A 19,224-nucleotide genomic window follows, 5' to 3' on the forward strand; every position below is an offset into this window, starting at 1 on the left:
ATATTATCTTATTTTTAATTTAAAATTATTAAAATATATATAAATAAATAAATATTTATATATTAAAAAAATATAATTTTATTATTTTAATTATATCTAATAAAAACTCATAATTGAAGCAAATGAATAGTGTACTATTAAAAGTAAATAAAAGTAGTTGAACCACTCAGATATCGGACCAATCCATTGGTAATGACAAGCTGTCACTTTAATTTGGTAACAGCTAGCAAGAAGAAAGTAGATTTCCAAATGGGTTAAAATAAAAAAGACGAGAGTGAAAATTAATAAAAATAAAAGGACAACAGGGCAAACACAAGACTCAATGATTCGGCCCACATCATACCGTATCAAAACTAAAACATAAAAGGCTAAAAAGCGACAACGGACAGCCCCACCATACCCCGTTTCGAAAAGTGCTTCTTCAAAGCGTTTTGGTGAAACAGCAGTAGTAAACAAACACTGTCACTCATGCCTCCGACTGTTTCTCTCTCTGCAAAACAGCAACAATAGCTAGCCAACTACTGGCGAAACGCAACGTATGGCATCAATCAACTCCTCTCTATTCTTCTCCAGACAATACACCGTTTTTGTCTCTGCTAACATACGCTCCCTCTGCTCTCTTCCTTATCCATAACCCACTCCTTATTCAGTCTTTAGCTTAAGCATTTATTCATTTCCTCTCTTTAACAAACCAAAACTGGTCTTTACTGTATGGCTTTGATCCTTTTTCTACTGTTTATGGTGCTCTGCGCACCGTTTTCAACGTTCGCTGTTGACCGAAGCCTTGAAAATTTATCTGAGATTGAAGCTTTGACATCCTTCAAATTAAGTCTTCATGATCCACTTGGAGTGTTGAATGTTTGGGATTCTTCAACTCCGGCAGCTCCGTGTGACTGGCGTGGAGTCACTTGCGCTGACAACCGAGTCAGCGAACTCAGGTTACCTCGGCTTCAACTCGGTGGGCCACTCACTCACCACCTTGCTAAGTTGCGCATGTTGCGGAAGTTAAGCCTTAGGTCGAACTTCTTCAACGGGACTATCCCTACCTCGCTTTCTCAATGCACCCTTCTACGCGCTGTCTTCCTGCAGTACAACGCACTCTCTGGCAGCCTCCCTGCAAATATCGGTAATCTCACCAATCTTGAAATTTTGAACGTCGCTCAAAATCGTCTCTCCGGAGAGATGGCTGTTGATCTCCCGAGAAATCTCAAGTATTTAGATCTCTCGTCAAATGCATTCTCTGGCTCGATACCGAAGACCATTGCTAACTTGTCTCAGCTTCAGCTGATTAATTTATCGTATAATCAGTTTTCTCGAGAGATTCCAGCAGGTTTGGGTGCACTTCAAAACTTACAGTATCTTTGGCTGGACTTTAATTTGTTGGAGGGAACTTTGCCGTCAGTATTAGCTAACCTTTCATCACTTGTGCATTTGAGTGCTGAAGGCAACGCACTTGGGGGAGTGATCCCCGCAGCTATTGGATCTCTACCTAAGCTCCAGGTGGTCTCACTCTCACAGAATAATCTCTCTGGGAAGGTTCCAATGTCAATGTTTTGCAATGTCTCGGCTTATCCGCCGTCGATTAGGATGGTGCAGTTAGGGTTTAATGCATTTACGGACGTGGTTGGGCCCGAGACGGGATTTTGTTATAGTGTTGTGCAAGTTCTGGATCTTCAACATAACCGGATTCGGGGGAGTTTTCCATTGTGGTTAACGTCAATATTATCTTTGACTGTGTTGGATGTTTCGAGTAATTCGCTTTCTAGTGATATTCCAGCTGAGATTGGGAATCTGTCAAGATTGGAGGAGTTGAGGATGGCCAATAATTCTTTCAGTGGTGTGATTCCAGTTGAGATTAAGAAATGTAGGTCGTTAAGTGTTCTTAATCTTGAAGGGAATCGATTTTCAGGGGAGATTCCCTTGTTTCTGGGTGACATGAGAGGGTTAAAGGGTCTAACACTTGCTGGAAATCTCTTCTCGGGTTCACTTTCAATGAGTTTTCGCAATCTTTCAGAGCTTGAGACCTTAAACTTGAGACACAATAATTTGAGTGGAAGCTTGCCAGAGGAGCTAATGGGAATGAGCAATTTGACCAGTTTGGACCTCAGTGAGAACAATTTTTCTGGTGAGATTCCAGCAAGTATTGGGAATTTGAGTCGGTTAATGGTTTTTAATCTGAGTGGTAATGCTTTTTCAGGGCGATTGCCTCCTAGCTTGGGAAATCTTTTAAAGTTAACCACTCTTGATTTGAGCAAGCAGAATCTGTCTGGCGAGTTGCCATTTGAGCTTGCTGGCCTGCCAAATTTACAAGTCATTGCTTTGCAAGAAAATAAGTTATCTGGAGATGTTCCTGAAGGGTTTAGTAGTTTGGTGGGTTTGCGATATTTGAACTTATCTTTCAATGGGTTCTCTAGTAAAATTCCGGAGACATTTGGTTTTCTTCGTTCACTGGTTGTTCTGTCATTGTCTAATAATAACATTTCTGGGTTGATTCGACCAGAGCTTGGCAATTGCTCTGATCTTGAAGCTCTAGAGCTCCGGTCAAATTTTTTGACTGGCCACATTCCAGCTGATTTCTCTCATCTTTCAAATTTGAACGTGCTTGATTTAGGTATGAACAATTTAACGGGGGAACTTCCAGAAGAAGTCTCAAAATGCTTTTCTTTAAGATCTTTGTTAGTGGACGCCAATCATCTTTCAGGAAGCATACCAGACTCATTGTCCAATTTATCAAACCTCAGAGTGCTGAATCTCTCAAGTAACAACCTGAGTGGAGAGATTCCAGCTAATCTTACACGGATTTCTGGACTTTTATACTTCAATGTCTCAAGTAATAATTTAAAGGGTGAGATTCCAGCATTGCTGGGTTCCAGGTTTAATGATCCATCAGCATTTTCAAATAATCAAGATTTATGTGGAAAGCCATTGGGCCAGAAATGCGAGAACACAACAGATAAAAACAGGAGGAAGAGGTTGATTATGTTGATAGTTATGGTTGCAAGTGGTGCTTGCCTCTTGGCATTGTGTTGTTGTTTCTATATTTTTAGCTTCTTGCGGTGGCGCAAGAAGCTAAAAGAAGGTGCAGCTGCTGAGAAAAAACATAGTCCAGCTAGAGCTAGCTCAAGAACAAGTGGGGGTCGTGGCAGCACAGATAATGGAGGGCCAAAACTGGTTATGTTTAACAACAAGATAACACTTGCAGAAACAATTGAAGCAACTAGGCAGTTTGATGAAGAGAATGTGCTTAGTAGAACACGATATGGTCTCGTTTTCAAGGCTTGCTATAATGATGGGATGGTGCTCTCAATTCGCCGCATACCAGATGGATCACTGGATGAAAATATATTTAGAAAAGAAGCTGAATTCTTAGGCAAAGTAAAGCACCGGAATCTGACAGTGCTTCGTGGCTACTATGCGGGATCACCTGATTTAAGGCTCCTAGTCTTTGACTACATGCCCAACGGAAATCTTGGAACCCTTCTTCAAGAAGCATCACACCAGGATGGCCATGTCTTGAATTGGCCAATGCGCCATCTCATAGCTCTTGGCATTGCTCGTGGCTTGTCCTTCCTACACACATCCAACATGGTCCACGGAGATATCAAGCCTCAAAATGTTCTCTTCGACGCTGATTTTGAAGCTCATTTATCTGATTTTGGGCTTGACCGTCTTACAGTCCCAACCCCAGCAGAAGCTTCCAGTTCTACAACATCAGTTGGTACATTGGGTTATGTCTCTCCAGAAGCAATACTAACAGGAGAAACCACAAAAGAATCAGATGTGTACAGTTTTGGTATAGTATTGCTAGAGCTACTAACAGGCAAAAGGCCACTGATGTTCACGGAAGATGAGGATATAGTAAAATGGGTGAAGAAGCAACTACAAAAGGGCCAAATCACAGAACTACTAGAGCCTGGCTTGCTTGAGCTTGATCCTGAATCATCAGAATGGGAAGAGTTCTTGCTTGGAGTGAAAGTGGGGTTACTGTGTACCGCACCAGACCCTCTTGATCGACCAACAATGTCGGACATCGTGTTCATGTTAGAAGGTTGTCGTGTTGGTCCTGATATTCCCTCATCAGCCGATCCAACCTCTCAACCTTCACCCGCATAATTTCATAAATTGTTAGTTGCAAGAAATTAACCTTTTCTTTTTTTCTTTTTAAATTTCAAAATGTAACAGTAGGTTCCCGGAGTGTCGTTATTTTATCCCTTTATCTCATTTTGTTTCTATGGATTTTTGTCGCCGGCGCGGAGGGCAGAAAAAAATTCCAACTCTTTAGCCAAGAGTGGGATCCACAAGGCCTTTCCCGCCAAAAGAGTCAGCTTTACTCACGTGGCAGTAGTAAAACATGTAGCCGTTAATGTTTGTGGGGTCCGAGGTGTACACCCTGGCAAAATAGTAAAATAATTGTGGTGCTCGTGCAAGCATCGGGCTTGACGGTAAGTCTCCACGTGGAATCCTTAGTTACCCTGAATTTTTATGAAGGGAACTGAGGCAAACTCAAATGGTTTTTGAATGGAATTGAAATTTGGTTTGTCGTGTAATGTTCTGTGTTTGGTTTGGTAGTGCAGACGAATAACAAACTTTTAAGTGTTGATTTGATTTGATTTTATGGATATACGTGTTTTTTACACCTCTTTTCATTGCGGGATATTGAAATTTTTAGCACTATTTTATTCCGTGTATACAAAATTGTCACCTATCCTAAAGCTTTCACAAATATACCACAACAGTGCTCACCTTCTCTAAAATACCCCTCTTCAATCTTTCATGCATAAATTCTCTCTCTTCTGCTCTACAATTTTTTTTTTCTTCTTCCTCTTCTTCCAAAGTGATAAAAGAATCACTCCCACTTTTTCCTCATCTTCAAAAACAAAAACAAGAAGAAAAAAACTGAATTCTTCGTATTAAGAATTTTTCAAAGTAAAGATTTAAAAAAAAAAGAATAACCTATAAAAACTCAAATATATCCACTGTACATATCTTATAGAAAATGATGATCGGAGAAGATGATGTAGTAGTATTTAACTGAAGAAAGATAAAAAATTGACGTTTAAAGATTTAAGTGAAAAACAAAAAATTAAACATTTAACTGAAAAAAAAAATTAATTCTTTTTTTTTTATTTTTGAAGGTTGGCGTAACGCCAACCCTTGGCGTAACGCCAAGAGTTGGCGTTACGCCAACCCATATTTAAAAAATAGGTAAAGGGTTGGCGTACGCCAACTGATAAAATATTAAAAAGCAAGGGAAGGGTTTGCGCACGCCAACCCATAAATATTAAAGCAATATTAAAGCAGGAGAAGAGCTGGCGTGCAATATAATAATATTATATTATATTATAATAATTTTATAATATAATAATATTATTATATATATTATACCACAACAGTATAATATATAATATATTATATTATATATATACTTTTATAATAATATATATAATATTTTATATTATAATATTTAATATAATATAATATTATATAATATATAATATATTATATATTATTAATAATATATATAATATTATATTATATTATAATAATATATAATATAATAATAATATTATAAAATATAATATAAATATTATATATAATATATTTTATATATTATATTATATTTTTAATTAGAATATTATAATTATATTATATTATTATATATTATAATATATAATATTATATAATATAATATATGTATATATTATTTGCCATTTTATATAATATATAATATATTTTATTTTATTTCATAAAAAGGTGCGTATGTCAATGCTTGCATTTTATCTTTTACAAAGAGATGGGACCCATATCAATAAAAAGGTTACAGTATTATATTATAATATAATATATACATAATATATAAACCAAGGCTGTCATTTTATATATATAATATATAAACCAAAGGTTGGCGGCATCGCCAACCCTTGGCGTCGCCAAGGGTTGGCGATGCCGCCAACCCTTGGTAACAAAATTATATATATATATATATATATATATATATATATATATATATATTAATTATAATATTAATTTTAATATTAATATTATAGTAATATTAATATTATAATATTTAATATATAATATAATATTAATTTATATTTGTATCAAATTTCAAATTAATTTAACAAATTAAAAAGATGAAAGTTGTTGGATTTTACGCCAACCCCTGAATTTAAATATTATTATAATATAATATTATATATTATAATATATATATATAAATATATTATAATATTATAATCTAATAATATTATATATTATAATATATAATATGTATTAATATATATTATTATATATTGCAGAGAATAAAATATATATAATATATTATATATAATATTTTATATTAATATAATGTATATATTATATTAATAATGTAAATAATAATATTATATGTATATTACATAATAATATTATGTAATATATTAATTATATAATTATAATTATATTATATATAATATATTATCTTTAATGATATTATATTTAATATATTATAAAATATATTATATAAAATATAATATAATATAATTATATATTATAATATATTAAATATAATATATAATATTATTATAATTAAATAATATATATTTATAATATATAATATATATATATATATATATATATATATATATATATATATATATATATATATATATATATATATATATATATAATAATAATAATATATATATATATGTACAGGCCAAGGTTGGCGGAAACGCCAACCCTTGGCGTCGCCAAGGGTTGGCGTTTCCGCCAACCTTGGTTTTATATATATATATTATTTTATATATATTTTTTATTATATAATTATTAATAATATAATATATTATTATAATAATATAATATATAATATATTTTAATATAAATATAAAATAATATATTATTTATATTATTATAATATATAATATAATATTATAATAATATTAAAATATAATATATATTATTATAATATTATATAATATAATATATATTATATAATAATATATATTAATATAAATACATTATATACATATAAGGGTTGGCGTTGCCAACCCTTCTATGTACAGGCTAGGTTGGCGTTAACAATTCCCAGATTTCACGCCAAGCTTTTTTTATTTTTTTTAAGTTAAACGCAAATTTTTTTTTAAGTTTTAATTCTTAAATACTAATTTTTTTTCCAGTTAAATCCTACTGAATGTGATATTCTTCGATGGTCATTTTTTTCCAGTTGAGTTTTTTTGTGAGTTGCTCTTTTTTTTTAAATCCTTATTTTGAAGAATTCTTAATCTGAAGAATTTTTTATTTCCTGCTTTTGTTTTTGAAATCTGAAGAATTCAACATTTTTTTTCCAAAAGAATTCAACATTTTTATTTCCTGCTTTTGTTTCCGCCAACCCATAACACCTTTTTACAAGCAAATGGTTGGCGTCACCAGGCACCAACCCATTATATTATATTATAATATAATATAATATTATATAATTTAATATATAAAATAAACTGATAAGGGTTTCCGTCAACCCAAGCAATAATATATACATATATTATATTATATAAATATTATATATAATATATTAATATTAATAATAATATATTATAATATATAATAATATATTAATATATATTTTATTATATATAATATATTATAATATATAATTATATATAATAATATTATATATATATATATTATTTATTATAATATTATATATAATATATTATTATAATAATATATATAATATTATAATATATTATTTAAATATAATATAATAATATTATTTATTTATATATAATTATATTATATATTAATATATAATTTATTTTATATAATATAATATATTATTTATAATATTATAATTATATATTATATTATTATATATTATTATATTATAATATTATATTAATATTACAATAATATTATAATAATATTTGAAATTAATATATTAATATAATAATATATATATAATATATAATATAAAGGGTTGGCGGCCGCCAACCCTTTATATATATTATAATATAATAATATTATAATAAATAATAATAATATTATAATAATATAAAAAATTAATATATTATATATATTAATATAAAGGTTGGCGGAATCGCCAACCCTTGGCGCCAAGGGTTGGCGATTCCGCCAACCTTTTATATATAAAAAATATATTATATTATATAATTATAATATTATATTTTATAATATATTTTATATTAATATAAATTATAATTATATAATTATATTATAATATTATATAAATTATAATTATATATTATAATATATAATTAAATAATATAATTATAATTAAAAATATAATATAATATAATTAATATATAATATAATTATAATTATAATATATATATATATATATATATATATATATATATATATATATAAAATATGCCTGGGTTGGTGGAATCGCCAACCCTGGGTATAATATATTATAATATTATAATAATATATATTTTATATATTATTATATATAATAATATAAGATAATATATATTATTATAATATTATATTATATAATATTATAATATATTATAATAATTTAAAATTAATATAGTAATATATTAAATACACAGCAGAGGAATAATTTCCAGAATTTCACGCCTACGTTTGCTTTTTTTTTCGGTTAATCGTAAATTTTTTTTTTCAGTTTTAATCTTTAAATGTTAATTTTTTTTTCAGTTAAATCTTACTAAATGATCTTTCTTGATGGTCATTTCTTCTAAGATATAAAATGGATGTGGTTGAGTTTTTTTGTGGGTTGATCTTTTTTTTTTTAAATCCTTACTTTGAAGAATTCTTAATCTGAAGAATTCTTCAAAGTAATTTCCTGCTTTTGCTTGTTAAGATAAAGAAGAAGTGAGAGTGATTCCTTTATCACTTTGGAAGAAGAGGAAGAAAAGAGAAAAAAGTTGCAGAGAAGAAGAGAGAGAATCTATGCATGAAAGATTAAAGAGGGGTATTTTGGGGAAGGTGAGTACTGTTGTGGTATATTTGTGAAAGCTTTAGGATAGGTGGCAATTTTGTATAGACGGAATAAAATAGTGCTAAAAATTTCAATTTCCCTTTCATTGCCTTTTCCATGTGACAGCACAGCACAGCAAGAGCAGGCTGCAGGCCTATTACACAGATTCTTGGCATCTAGCAAAACGAAGGGGGGCATGGAAATACTGAATTCAAAAACAGCCTTGAGAATTCAATAATTTATTTATACATTGGAATGCTAGCAGTGACCAGAGGATAAAATAACGCCGAGCCAAACACTTTTTCCTACCCAATTAAAGCAAAACCTCAATTTTTTAAAATTTAAATATTTATTTATTGGCCAAAAGGACTATTTCCCACCCAAGGTATGATGCTTTCATAATTTTTTTTCTTTAATTTTGATAATCTCAAATATTTACCTATGAGCAGTTAAAATTAACGATAGTAAGGATAAAATTGTTATTTTTTATTTAATATTAAAAATAAACTTAAATGTGATTTCATTTTCTCTCCTAAATTTAAAAAACTAACTTTTTTCCCCTAAGTTAAGTTTGAAAAGATTACATTTTCCCCCTAGGGTTTAGTTTTCAAACATGTTCACTTTCTCTGACGTCATCGTTGGTCGTCTCTCCTTTCCCATGGTTTCTCTTTCACCGACGACCTGTCTCAATTCCACCCCAATCTATCCGATGTCGAGAGACGTCGTCTGGAAAGAGAAATCATCTTCCCAGACAAAGACGAGACGACTCGTCATCCTCTGGGAAGATGAGTGGTCTCGTCTTCGTCTGGGAAGATGATTTCTCTTCTTAGACGATGTCTCTCGACGTCAGATGGGTTGGAGTGGAGTTGAGGTGAGCCGTCGGTGGAAGAGAAACCGTCAAGAGGGAGAGACGACTGGCGATGACATTGTAGAAAGTGAACGCGTTTTGAAACTAAATCTTAGGGGGGCAAATACGATCTTTTCAAACTTGGCTTAGAGAATAAAATGTTAGTTTTTAAACTTTTAGGGGGGAAATGAGATTAAATTTTCAAGGGTTAGAGTTCCATTAAATTTAACCGGTCATGGGTAGATAAATGATATTTTCAAAGTTAACGGGAGGAACTTTGAGAATTCAACATAGTTTGGGTGGGAAATAGTCCTTTGGCCTTATTTATTATTCAACTTTTATTAAAACTTTTAATTAAGATTAAAGATTAAAATATTATTTTATAATTTTATAGTTTTTATATTTTTTCTGTTTTAGTTTTTCCTATAATTTTTAAAAATGATAATTTCACCCCAAAATGACAAAGTCACTTTACTAATTATTGGAAAGTCGTCCTCTCCCCCTAGTCATTGAGCATGAAACCCTACTGTTGATTAACCTTTTTTCGGTCATTGAGAAAACAAAGAGATTTGGAGATCTCTTCATCTTTTTGTTAAGGATTCATCTCTTTGTCGCACAGTATGACAAAGGGATCTTTAGACTCTTAATCACACTAGTTGTGCCAATAAACCATTTCGATGGTGAGGGATGGGCGAGAGAACCGATCAAAGGGAGGAAAAAGGAGAAAATCGTCGGAGATGGAGAAAAAAAACTATATTTAAAGGAAAATAGTCATTTTTCAAAGTTAGAAATGTTTAAGTAAGGGTAAAATTATTAGTTTTCAAAATCTAAGGGACAAATGAGATAAAAATATATATTTATTTAATATTATTATGAAATAACAATTTTATCCTTAACTCTAACTAAAAATTTTAATAGAATTTAGCTCATAGGTAAAACTTTTGATTTTTTAAAAGTTAGTGGGTATGCTTTTGAAATTACATCAAACCTTCGGTGGAAACAAGTTTTTTGGCCAAAATTGAATTATAATTAGGAAAACGTGTAATCGAGATTTCTCCTAAATATTTATACATACAATAATACTATATATAAATAATATACATGATTTTATATAAAAATAATGATTGTCACTATGTAATTAGATATTGTTTCATTTTGATTAAAAATTATCTAATCACATAATAACATATTAGTGTTTATACATTAAATTTTGTACATTATTTGTGTATAAAATTTTATACATTGTTTCACTACTATTATACATATATTATATCTATGAATTTGGTTTGAGAAATTTTTTATTATCAAAAATAAAAATATTATTATGAAGATTATTAGACATGAATTATTATTAAAATATTGATAATTATAAATAATTATTGTATTTATTTGAAAATAATAAAAGAATATTATAATATTATTTTACTAAAATACAATTAATTATAATTATTCTAAAATAATTTTTATATTACTTATTATATTAATTGAAAATAAGAATGTTTTAGTCCTAAAAAATTAATAAACAAGAATAAAATTATAACAAAATTACAATTAACTTAATATTCTTTCAAAACCTAAGGTAGAGGAAATTATCACCTATATTATATGTCATATTGTCATTAGTAATAAAAAATTATTTTAATATTTTATTATTTGACAAAACAAACAAAATAATACAAGTAATAAAAAATATATTACCAAAATAATCTATCATTACTCCCATCTAGGGCTAGATTTGAGCCGAATAGAACTTAAGTTCGGTTTGATTTGCATGAAATTGGGCTCAAGCTCGGGCTTGTCAAGTTTGCTTCAAATAAGCTTGAACTCGGCTCATTTTAAAAGAGCCAAACTTGAGTTCAAGTTTTTAATTAGCTCATTATTACAACGATGTCATTTTAATACATATTAATCTAAACAACATCGTTTTGTATAAAAATTTTTAAGTCACAAGCTTGATGAGCTAAACACTTCAAAGCTGAAGCTCGAACTCAAAATTATTGAAATTTCATTTTTGAGCTTGTTTGAGTTTAGTTCGTTTTAGATTTGTTTGAACCGAGTTTAAACTCAAATTCGAACAAATTTAATTCAAATCTAACCTTACTTCCATTTACCACCCCCCCCCCCCCCCCCCCCCCCCACATCAACATTATCATCACTCAATATAGCATCCCGTTATGATTTTTATATGGGTAATTTGTTGATGAGATCCATGGTTAGTAATTTTTTATAATTTTTACAAACGCATCATTGCAATTTAATTTTATTATATCCTTGAATACTATATCTTAACTTTTTAAGAACATAAATATAAACTATACTTTAAATTTTAAAATTATTTATAAGCATGATTAATATAAATTGTAATTGAAGAGTTGGGATGATAAAGAATCAAAATGTGCAAATTATAAATTTCAAATTACGTGTAAATGATATAACAATTAAAATTGTTACAAATTGAATATCATCAATGTCATCTAAAATTGTTTTTCTGAAGAGATTGAGTAGTTCAACTCAAGTTGGTATCTTGATCTCTATCTCCCCATACATAATCGTAAAAACACGAAATAACTTCAGCTATCTTATTGGTTATAAAACAACTTCAATTGTTAACCATGTAGTCACTAATTGAAAATGCTAACTTCAATGCAATGTAAGAATTGGTATGAATAAAGGTGTTATGTACAATTTGAGCTATAATAGGGAATAGATTAGTATTTCGGCTTCATCATTAAATTACGTTCGTATCTCATTTCTCTTTAGCATCCGTTCGATTTATTATTAAATTTTCTAAAATAAAAGTTGTAGTCATATCTTAAATAATTTCCCCTATGAGTTTTATAACTTTAAATATGTTTAATCTAAACCTAAGATCTACAACATAACCTTATCCATATAAAAAAAGCATACTTAACCAATATTCGTAATAGTTTTCTTTCATATATAAAATAATTATACGTCAGTATGGATTATCAATATATTTATCAAAAGTTTTATAAATTTGAAGTAAAATATAAAATACTAAGTTAAAATATCAGGTTTCAACTTTACGGCGTTCAAACTTCAAATAAAGCAGTATCAGGGAAACGAGTCAAAAGCGCAAAGCCCATTTGCCACTTTCAACACGCCAATTATGTATGGTTTAAAGTGCAAGGTGCAAATGGAATGATACTGTCAAATGGATCAATCAACTTTTATTTCTTGTCTCATTTATCATTAATTTGAATTATTTCATTTGTAGCAGACTTTGTTGAAACATATTGGCTCGGCGTCCAATAACCTGTCCAATCCAATCCCTCTTAACGCACTTGCTTGCTATTCTCTCCTGCCTGCCTTGAATTCCCCTGCCACTCTAGAGCATCCTTTCTTACGAGTGTATCTCTTAAGCATATTGCCATGCCATTTGCTAATGTAATTTCGCTATTTGCTAGGTGTTAGTAGGATTGTTTTTTACTCGTAGAACGTGTCTTAAATATCTGTCTGTAAGCATATTTCAACTAAATCCTATCAAATGATACCTCTTTATGTTATCTACTTACAATAAAAAAAAAAAAAAATTTATTTAAATAGTCTTGATTATGATCCTATCATCAATATAACTTATTAGAAAATTAATCTTTAAAATTGAATTTCAAATTTATAATTAATAATACAAAATCATCAAGAAGAAAATGAGAAAAAATGATCTGATAATTTATGTTATTGAATTATATTCGTATCATTATTAAGATTATCAAATATGAATTGTATATATAAATAAAAACTCATTACAAAATAAATTTGACTTTTTTAAAATAATATTATAATAAATGATTCAAGCATGGATATAATATATAAATTAATAACTCCATAGAGAAGAGGGCTTGCTGCTCAACTTCACTTCTGCACTCACAAATTGAGGAAAGTAGGACTAGCTATTTTATTGTTTTTGTTGAGGCGATTTTGATGCTTTTGTGTGATCAAATGATGATCTTTGATATTGAAAATAAAGCATGATGAATGTATGAGTGTTGATCATGGTTGTATGGGTGTATGGATATTAATTTTGTATGTTGTTGACATTGATTGAGATAAGGAGAGTAGAACATGGTTTGATTCATTGATTATCACCTGTATGCATATACTGGAAGATTGTTAATCAGAGGACTAAATGCTTATGTGTATGGATTTGTTCACCATAGTTCGGTGTTAGTCCTTGTTTGTTTGATTGATGAGTATTGGACTTTTTTGTGGAACACTATGAATGCATTTGATTATCATACTAATTGGATTGAAAGCCATGTTAGGGAGACCGTATTAATGTTAGAAACTCTCAAACATGGTTGTGAGGGATTGAAAACACGTAGAGACCAAGTGAGGATGTGAATTAGGTTGATTTTGCATTTCTAGGTTCAATACATGGTTGTGTAATATAAGACATATGTTTGTATACATGAAACCCAGAAATTAGAATAAGTTTCTTCGACATTCCAACGATCTTTGAACTTTTATGATCGTTGAACGGTCAACTAAGACATGAAGTTTACTGGTGTATGACTTTCATATGACTATGTGTGAAATGAAATGACTAAAATACCCCTAAGAAGTAATGTAGTCGATATGAGTATGAAATAGAAAGTGTATTAATTATCTAGAAGGTACATGCCCGCGTTAGTGAGATTTGCCGCTATGTATATAGAAAAAAGTTACATGGGGAGAGGCCATAAGGAAAAAGGTCATGTATGTCTAAAAAGGGACACACCCTCGTGTATCTTAAGTACATGCTAGTGTAAAAAAGAAAAAATTGAAGAAAGAACAGAGAAAAAAGAACTAGGCTAGAGACTGAGGGATTGTCCCGATATACAATATATAGATTCTAGGTATGCAGTAGTATCCCATGTACCTAAAGGATGAAATTTTAGTAAGACACAAGATATGTTTTAAGTGAAAGCGATAACGAGCCCGAGTTGAGTTAAGGCTTGAGATGCATGTATGCTAGATATCAGAGAATTGTTACGAGAGGGTATCATGAGTACACATTCTCTACACCACTTGCAATAAGGCACATTCACAATAGGTCACTGTATTTGTAGTAAGAGCCCAATTGAGATATAGTTTTGATGTAGTAGAATAAAGAGAAAGCTCACATGACCAAGGGGCCAAATCTCTATATCCGATCCAATTTGATCAGCCTAGTATATAACTTCATACATAGCTTCTAGATGATTATGTTTTCACCAAGAGATGTTATGGTCATATCAGGTAAAAATTCGAGGAGTGGTTCCTTAGTAATCGAATGAGACATTGTTCGATTCAAGTGTTAAAAGATGTAGCCTAAACATTCCCTAGAGTTTAGTATGAGCACAAAGATGACATATATGACTCATCATTATCCTAATGTGAGATTAATGTCGATTCTATATGATAGAAATAGTATGAGATGGGACCAAGGGCATTTTAGTGATTTTGTAAAAGTTACCAATAGAGTCTCTTATTTATTGAGTATTTTATCACTCACCTTCTATTTTCATATGAATAGGTACAAATAATTATGATAGTTACAAGACGAGTGGTAGTCAACAGACTTATAGTCATAGAAGATATTTATGTTATTTTACTTTTTTATCAGTTTTTATATTTCTATTGATTTTTATGTATTTGGCTACACATGTTATGACTCTCAATTTTATATTTCATGCTTGGGCATATCTTTTGTACATTTTCAATATATGTTTTTCAAAAGGGTATTTTGGTAATTTTGAATATTAATAAATGATGATTTATGAAATTTATTTATGTGTTTTGAAAAAAATGCTTGCTTATATGATCTAATTAGTGACATCTTTCTTTGGAGAGTAATGCTTTTAGAAGGGGCATTACATAAATATATGGTCAAATCTCTCAGGCTTGTGGTGTACTTTGCTAGACCTACGTGGCTCGTAAGTAATTTGAGTTTGTTGTAATACAATCTCCTTACGATGTTCGACCACTTGGGATGACACATCCTTCTATTGAATGTTTGTGGTATTAGAACTTCATCAAGTTCTATCTTTTTCCCACTTATTCTACTATAAATATGCTCCATTTTTGGAAAAAAAACTTTAGTTCAAGAAACCTTTTGCTTGTTCTACTGATAGAAGCAGTATCCTTTAGTTTCTTTTGAATACTCCACAAAGTATATCTTTTTGATTTAGAACTCAGCTTATTGGAAGTCAATTTTTTGACATAAGCTTCATTGTCCCAAATCTGTAGATATTTCAAAATGAGTTTTTTCCTAGTTCAAAACTCATAAGAAGTTTTGTCTTCAAATTTAGAAGAGATATGGTTCAGTGTATAGGTTGTTGTTTCTAAAACATAACCTAAAAATGATATAGGTAGGTTAATAAAACTTATCATTAACTTGACTATATCCATCAAGGTCTGGTTCCTCTATTTAGATACACCATTACGTTGTGGGATACTAAGAGGAGTGAATTGTGACATTATTTTTGCTCTTTATGTATTCTTTGAACTTAACAATCAAGTATTTACCTCCTCAATTACTTTGGAGGATCTTTATACTTTTTCTTAATTGCTTTTTTATTTTCTTCTTGAATTATTTGAATTTATTAAAATATTTAGACTTGTGTTTTATAAAAAAATGTGGTCATATCTATTGAAATTATCAATAAATATGATGAAGTAGAAATACTAATATTTGACTTGCACTATTAGGGGTTCACATATATCATTATGAGTGATGTCTAATAGTTTGATTACCCTTTCATTGTGTCCAATAAAAGGCGACTTGGTTATTTTACCTAATAAACATAATTCACATTCATCATTAGATTAGGTGCTAATGATTGCAAAACCTTATCTTTGTGGAGTTTTGAAATGTGTTTCTATCCTATGTGGTTGAGCTTGTAATGCTACAACTATATGGTGTTTAGATCGAAATGTTTCATTTGTTTATTATTGATATTGAGAATATTACTATCTAGAGTAAGAACATATCAATTTTGTAGTTTTATAAAAAATATTGTTTAAACTAATAGTTATAATACTATTAGCAATAGAGAATCCTTCTTCGACTAATGTTGACACAAAAATTATGTTCCTAGGAAATGATGGAACGCTAAACCAATTCTTTAATTTTAACATAAGCCTAGTGGACAAACTAATGAATTAACTTACAACGACTAATGCAATTATTTGAGCTCCATTTTCAATGCATAGGTCCATTTCCCCCTTGACAAACAGAATGTTCCACCTTAATTCTTGTACATTAAAGTAAATGTGAGAACCATATCCTATGTCTACAACCCATGATAAAGACGAAGAGAAGTTAATCTCAGTTACGAAAATACCTAAAGTTAAAGCAATTGACTTATTTTTACTCTCTAGAAAGGTCTTAAAATGTTTCCTCCAGTGGCCATACTTGTTATAAAAGAAACAAACAACCTTACATATTTATGTGCCACTTGTGGGCTATGTAGCAATGTAAATTTGCTTTTGGACTTTGGGTTTGGGCCTTACATTGGCCTTGTCCTTACCGTTGGTCTTGTGTGCTTTAGCTTCAATCATAAACACACTAAGAAACTGTTTGGTTCTAGGGATTTAAAGATTATTTTGGTAATTTATCTTTTATTACTTATATTACCTTGTTTGCTTTGTTACTAATAAAAAATTACGGTAATCTTCTATTACTAATGTTGACGTGACATGTAATATATGTAGTAATTTGATTATTACTTTCATCTTAGGTATTAAAAGATTACTAAAGTAATCTTGATTTTATTATAATTATATTATAATTTATTAATTTTTTGAGACAAAAATACATTTATTTTTAATTAATTTAACAAATAATATATAAAATATTTAAAAATAATTATATTTAAAACATTTAATTAAAATAATTTACTAGTATTTTTTTATTATCTTTAACCACATATAATAATTATTTATACCTACTAAATTTTATTAAACATAGTAATCATTTATACCCAATAATTTTTTAAGTAATCTATCTTCAAGATAATCTTCTTATTTTGATAATAAAATATTACTTAAACCAAACACCCCCTAACAGTCTTTTTAACTTCCTACTCAACAATCCTCTCAACAAACTTAGAAACTCAATAATAGATTTTTCTTTTTCACTTATTAGATAGTTAATAATGAACATCCTATTCGAGTAAGAAAGAGACTTGCAAGACAAGATCAGTCACCAAGTCATTGTCCATAATCACAACAAATGTTGCCAACCTCTTAATTTAACGAATCATCTTGACAACATAAAAGTTCATTTGGTCTCCCTCAACTATTTTGCACCTATACAATATTTTAGTAAGTATTATAAAAATAATAATAGTATTTTCAATCTTTTATAATCATAAAAGTTGATATATTTCACTAACAAAATTGGATTAAAAAAAAAAAAGAAAAATGTCCATATAAAACTTAGAAGGTAGAAAAGTATGAATGCAGAAACCTTGAGTGAGAAACAATCGATCTACCTAATTACTTTTACCTAATTTTTAAGTGCAGGATTTTCCACCTCATACGTGTCATAAATTTGTAGTTGCAGTGTGGGGTACAAAATATGTCTAGGACTGGGCATGTGGTGGCTGAATGTTCAAGTGCACATGGGTCAGCTTGCGTACGGGCTTCACTCCTCGGACAACATTTTATTGTTGATGTTTCAGGTTCCTATGGCCCAACTTTTAAACTCCAGTTATTGCAAATGTAGAAAGGCCAGCCTGTTATTATATAAATAATTTTTATATATAAATAATAATATATTATTTATATAATATAATAATTAAAAATTAAAAATAAATAATATTTAATTATAAAATAATATATTATTATTTATATATAAAATTATGTATAAAAATTATATATATATATGTAATTTTATTGATCAATAAATTACATTGTTCCATCTAAGTTTTGATTTGGAGACAAATTTTTACCTTTTGATACATAAATAACAATTTTTTACTATTTTACCATATAATAAAAAGAATTCTAAAATATAATAAGTGAAATTATTTTATTTTTTAAATTTATTATATAATATTAAGTTAATAAAAATAAAAGCTTTTTGAAAGTTCAAATTATATAATTACCCTCTCATTTTCATGTATTTCACTCTCACACTTCTTCCTCTAATCACAATCATTAAACGTTATTTTATTTTTTCTAACAACCTATCTTGCACTCTCAATCAACAATCGTGGCTAAATTTTATTAGAAAGTCAATATATATATTTTTTAAACCCTATCATTAATTTTGAAAAATGATAATTAATAACAAAATCAGATACTACAAAATAGGATGTTAGGAAGTGTGCGGACAAATTAATAAGTTGATCTCACGATCTATGAAAAATAGATCAATATCGAGAGGTTAGAAAAAATCGTGGTACTGGTAAGATCATGATTGTGGTGAGCAAGTGGCGATGACAATAAA

At 29.2% G+C, this 19,224-nt stretch overlaps 1 protein-coding gene across 1 annotated transcript; it reads left to right on the plus strand.

Moving 5' to 3' along the window:
• Positions 1-468: 468 nt before the first annotated feature.
• LOC123214648 (probable LRR receptor-like serine/threonine-protein kinase At4g36180) lies at positions 469-4,214 on the plus strand. Its single transcript, XM_044634563.1, has one exon. It carries the CDS (start codon positions 712-714, stop codon positions 4,111-4,113), a length of 3,402 nt encoding a protein of 1,133 aa, XP_044490498.1. The 5' UTR covers positions 469-711; the 3' UTR covers positions 4,114-4,214.
• The last annotated feature ends 15,010 nt before the right edge of the window (positions 4,215-19,224 follow it).

The sequence above is a fragment of the Mangifera indica genome, chromosome 1 (assembly GCF_011075055.1).
Source record: "Mangifera indica cultivar Alphonso chromosome 1, CATAS_Mindica_2.1, whole genome shotgun sequence".
In the NCBI taxonomy this organism is placed as follows: Eukaryota; Viridiplantae; Streptophyta; class Magnoliopsida; order Sapindales; family Anacardiaceae; genus Mangifera; species Mangifera indica.

Bases quoted from the DNA above. Each gene is read 5' to 3' on its own strand.
- LOC123214648 (XM_044634563.1), top strand. From the start codon at position 712: ATGGCTTTGATCCTTTTTCTACTGTTTATGGTGCTCTGCGCACCGTTT.